A 4828-nucleotide genomic window follows, 5' to 3' on the forward strand; every position below is an offset into this window, starting at 1 on the left:
GACACACACAGACACACACACACACCTTGTGTAAGTAATTAACTGCGGTTAAACACAGTAACTGCAATTGTGTCAAAAAAAATTGCAATTAGACAATTATGGAATAATTGTTGCAGGCCTACAGTAGCTAGCGGAGCTACAAGCTTTTCTTCAATGGTTGCTGTCAAGCTAAAGCAACATTACGCTTCAGCTATTTCAGAAAAAGAAATGTGATGTAAATAACATAATAAACACATGGTGGACTAAATATCTGACTTCTGTAAAGGCAACTTGTTGGCTACACAATTTTGAAAACGGCTTAATGACTTTGAAAACAACTGTACATATATTGGAAAATGGCTACGCGAAAAAAGCTACACGATTTCCAAAATAGCTATTCCACCAACAGCTACTGGGAAATGTAGTTTAACTTTAGCAACCACTGCGTTTAGCATCGCTACCCGCTACGTGTAGCACCGCAATCCTAATGACTTGCCTAATTAAGTGTTTATTGGAAAGTTAAGTACAATAAGTACAATTTTTCCAAAGACCCATTGTGGTTTAGTAAACATTCAGCCCTGTCCTTTCCATTGTGTTTCTAAGAACTGGAGTGGTTGTTTGCCATTTAGCATGCAGCATTCTAAAAATAGCTAAAGAACCTAAAGGTCTCTGTTGGGGAGGGTTGTTGCTCAGGGCATTGTGCTCTTGGGATTCAAGAACACCACTAAGATTGTACTCAGTTACACTTTGTTCCTGATATTCTAGAAGTCCTGGACCACAGAGCCATTGCGTAACAGAGTCTTAGCTATCAGTTGGTATATTAGCATAAGTCATAATGTTGTACTTTGTGGTTTTTATTGTCCTATGGTTCAGTGATAAGCTCTGCAGTGCCATTTCTATGGAGTTCTAAAACCAATGTTTAAATCAACTACACTTTAAAGATGGAACATGTTATTAGCTTATTGGCTGGGGGTAACACACCCACACAGGAGTAAAAGGCACTTTGCTGACCCTCATCCCACACTTAAAAAAAAGAAAAGATAAAATACAGGCACAAGACAGGCTCTCTCCAGATTCAGAATACTGTTTCTGTTTATAATGCTGTCCATGCAGTTTCTCAACATAGTGCAGGTGATTTAATTGAACCGGCAACTGTATATTTTTGCCTGACCCTGAGCTCACAGGCCCACCTGCAGCACCATAAACTACAGCTGACAAGGCCAGATAAATCCAATTCATATAATACATGTGGAGGGCTTGTTTTTAAAGATGGCTGGCGTACAGTATGGGAACAATGTAAATGAAAAAAGATCTTTATCAGGTGATGAGGAGTGGGACAGAATCTGGAGGAATATTAAAACTACGGCAGGTGATGTGAGGGTGCGCCTAATTCAGTTCAAGATTATGCATTGCTATTATTGAACATCCTCCAGATGGTTTGGAATTGGTCTGAAAACACTCCAAATTGTAGGAAAAGTAATTACTTCATGTCCTGTGGTCCTGTGATAAGGTCCAGGAATTCTGGACCAGGATACATGATAACCTTTGTCATATTACAGGGACCCAGGTTCCATTCAGCCCAAAATTATTTGTAATTGGAGATGGGTCAATTTTAAACTGGGTTGTTAAGCACATAATAAGATGGGTCCAGGGGTGGACTTGTGAGATGGCTAGGGTGGCGGCATTTGAAAAAAATACGTTTATTTGGTTTATTGTCAATTCACTTACTATTTTGTTTAATAGTCTTGAATATTGTAGTTACTGTGTCAACTTTTCTTGATTTTTGTCTGGGTGTGTGGTGATGACGACGAGGGGATGTGTTCATATTGCAAATTGTATGTTTAAAAAAATAAATAGTTAATCACAAACAAAAAACTTTATCAAAAAAAAAAAGATAGTGAAATAGAAATTTAAGGTGCTTTTTATATTTTCTTTACAGTTGCATTCTCTTCCAGTATTTTGATACATCTAATAGTTTTGTTTTATTCCCCAGTCAGAGGAAACTCCTCTGTTCTATCAGTCAAGAAAGCAATGTTCTCTATAAACTCAAACTAAATACACAGAAAGGCAAACACATGCTCTGTAAAACAAGCAAGCCTATTGTTGGGTCATGCAACTAATATCTAATCTAGGACAGAACACGAAACGCCTCTGAGCAGAGCTTCAGTTGTTGCTATGTAAAAAACACAACAAAGAATGCTTATGAGGGCGGCTGATTTTAAAATTTAAGTCGACACATTCCTGCTTTGGTGAGAAATTATAATACTGGAGTCAAACCACACTTGAGCTGCATCAGATAACAGACAAGAGAAAGAAACCAGTGCCGCTTTAAGGTGTATTCAGACAGAACGCAGAGTGAATTTAGACGCAGTGCAATTACACACAAAGTCAATGGAAAGATGTAATTAGATGCTTATTTGCCCAATGCAGCACAAACTGACACGCAGACGCAGCTTTACAAGTTGAAAATCTTTTAACTTGAGGGGAAAATTAGAGCAGATCCTGGAGCTTTATGTGTTTGCTTTATCAAACATACAGATACTAAGTGAAAGAAGTGAAAGACTGGAGGGGTTGGGGGAATAAAAGAATTAATTAAAGTTTCTTCCACAGGGGGTTACTACGCACAACAACATGCATGATTGGTTTGTGTACAGTAAAGGCAATGAGTCTGTTACCTTTTTTGACAGAAATCTAAATGCATTTCCATGTTTTTTTCTGACAATTTGATAACCAAAAAAGGCTCATTATGCTTGAGTAAGGGAAGCCCCAATTAACAAAACTGCTTAAAATAATATTAACATTTAAATACTACCGCTAAAATCATAGAGCGTCTGGTACAGCCCAACTCTGGAGATAAAACTGAGATTAGGGCTCCTATTCAAGTCCATCTTCTGCTTGTTCAACAGCTGTTGGGTAAACTAGTGAAAAACCCATTGCTATTTTTTTTCTCAATTCTTATAATTTTAGCACTGGTAGTCAATTGGGGCTGGCTAAAACCTCTTTGGGGGTGCCAAAAAATCCTTTATGCAGGAAACACCGTGTATTCATTTACTGTGCAATAAAGCTGTGATCCCCAAAATTAAGATTCTACCTTCTGTATTCTCTTAGGGTCCTTAATGGGGCCTTCTCGCAGTGGGACTTTCCCAAACAGCTTCCAGCCTGGATCCCTCTGCTCCACTGGCCGACTGTCCTTCACCCTCCTGGCAAACAGGCTCCTGAAGGACGAATGCAAAGGGGGGAGTAACATATTAGGCCATTAGAACACAAGAGCCAAACGTAGAACACAAGCTAAGATTACAGTCTACACTGGGTCACTGTTGGAGCTCCCAGGAATACAATACGTGGCTGGTGCATGTCCTTGCAACTACTCAACCTCCCTACTGAGATATGCTCACAAAAGGAATGTGTGGATTGAAGAACAAAAGAGGCCACACAGGGAAAAAAACAACTTTAAAAACCCTTGTGACATCATGTGAGTTGGCAGGCTGGTCACGGTCATAGGACTAATAAAACTAGACATAGAACACTTGACCCAGCAGCATTTGGAGAAGCCAGCATGATGCGTGTGGCAATAATCAACCATTATAGCTGCTAAAAAGGTGATAAAAAGTCATCATTGTGGCTTTAATTGAAGAATATGATCTTTCTCCTTCAAATAACAGGGTTTCACCAAGTCAAATTTAAGACTTTAAGACTGTTATGAATGGAATTCATCACAACATTTACTTAGCCCTGAGTTTGAGTTTTAATCAAGCCTAAGTATTGCTAAACTTGCACTGCCTCAGAGTTAAAGAATACAATCTGTTTACGTCTGTGGTACAATCCGAAAGAGACTAGTGCCACGAACACGAAAGCTCATTGGCTGCAATTTAAGTCGCATGTTTGTCTCATTTGTAGTCGTAATACAGCAAAAAAAATTTGGGGACTAGCGTCAAAAAGAACTACAACACAGAATAAATAGTTAAAAGAGCATTACAATACGTCAGCAAATTTAAGACTATTTAAGGCCTAAAATTTAGATTTTGAAATTTTAGACTTTTTAAGAACCCACGGAAACCCTGAAATAACCACTGGACTGTTTGCTCTGCACTCTAAACTAAAATTCACCTGTATGCTTAAATGGAAGAGAGAGCTTCCGTCCACCTGGTGTTTAAATACCACATGCAAAACTGCTGAAAAGCCTTCCTCTTTTCAGCGGTGGATCATTTAGCCAGTTATTCCTTTCACTGATCCATCAGTGCGGTGTGGTGGCAGAGCTGTTAGCAGGGCCTTTAATTAAAAGCCTGAATAGAGCCTGAAAAGACATGAATAAAGTGTTCAAATGAAAAGCTTCTGCTGACCAGGCCACGTGGCTAATCTGGGCTGACATAAAGGGCTGTAACATCAAAGAGTGCAAATTCTGCCGTTTGTCTAAGTTGAATCTCATCGAGAGGCAACTGCCTTACCTCAGGATTTTTACACATCAGTTAATGCCATATTTTCTATATTGAACATTTGTAATTATTCAACCTTTTTGCTAAACAAGTTGCATTGATACCTCTTGGCCCCAACGCAATGGACACTGGAGAGGTGGAAAGGATGTCTGACTACTAGGCCTGTAACGATTACTACATCTTTGTTGTCCAATTTTTGTAAATTAAATCGTGGATTCTATGTTTAACCGCAATTAGCTAAGGTCTCAAGGCGTATTACTGGTAATTTTGTTTAGATATGCCAAAATTGTGTGAGTGGCCAGGTTGGCTCAGTTGGTAGAGCAGGTGCACATACATACTGAGTTCAGTCCACCCTGTGATGATTTCCTGCATGTCTTCCCCCCCTCACCTAGCTGTCCTGTCCATTAAAAGCAGAA

At 39.2% G+C, this 4828-nt stretch overlaps 1 protein-coding gene across 2 annotated transcripts in view; it reads right to left on the reverse strand.

Moving 5' to 3' along the window:
* tbc1d14 (TBC1 domain family, member 14) overlaps positions 1-4828 on the reverse strand; it is a 55923-nt gene that overhangs the window by 37327 nt on the left and 13768 nt on the right. For both annotated transcript variants that reach the window (XM_032544426.1, XM_032544427.1), the window contains one exon: positions 3071-3194. In XM_032544426.1, coding sequence (XP_032400317.1) covers positions 3071-3194 — 124 coding nt within the window. The remainder of the gene's footprint in view (positions 1-3070; positions 3195-4828) is intronic.

Source organism: Etheostoma spectabile, chromosome 19 (genome assembly GCF_008692095.1).
Source record: "Etheostoma spectabile isolate EspeVRDwgs_2016 chromosome 19, UIUC_Espe_1.0, whole genome shotgun sequence".
NCBI classification, from domain to species: domain Eukaryota; kingdom Metazoa; phylum Chordata; class Actinopteri; order Perciformes; family Percidae; genus Etheostoma; species Etheostoma spectabile.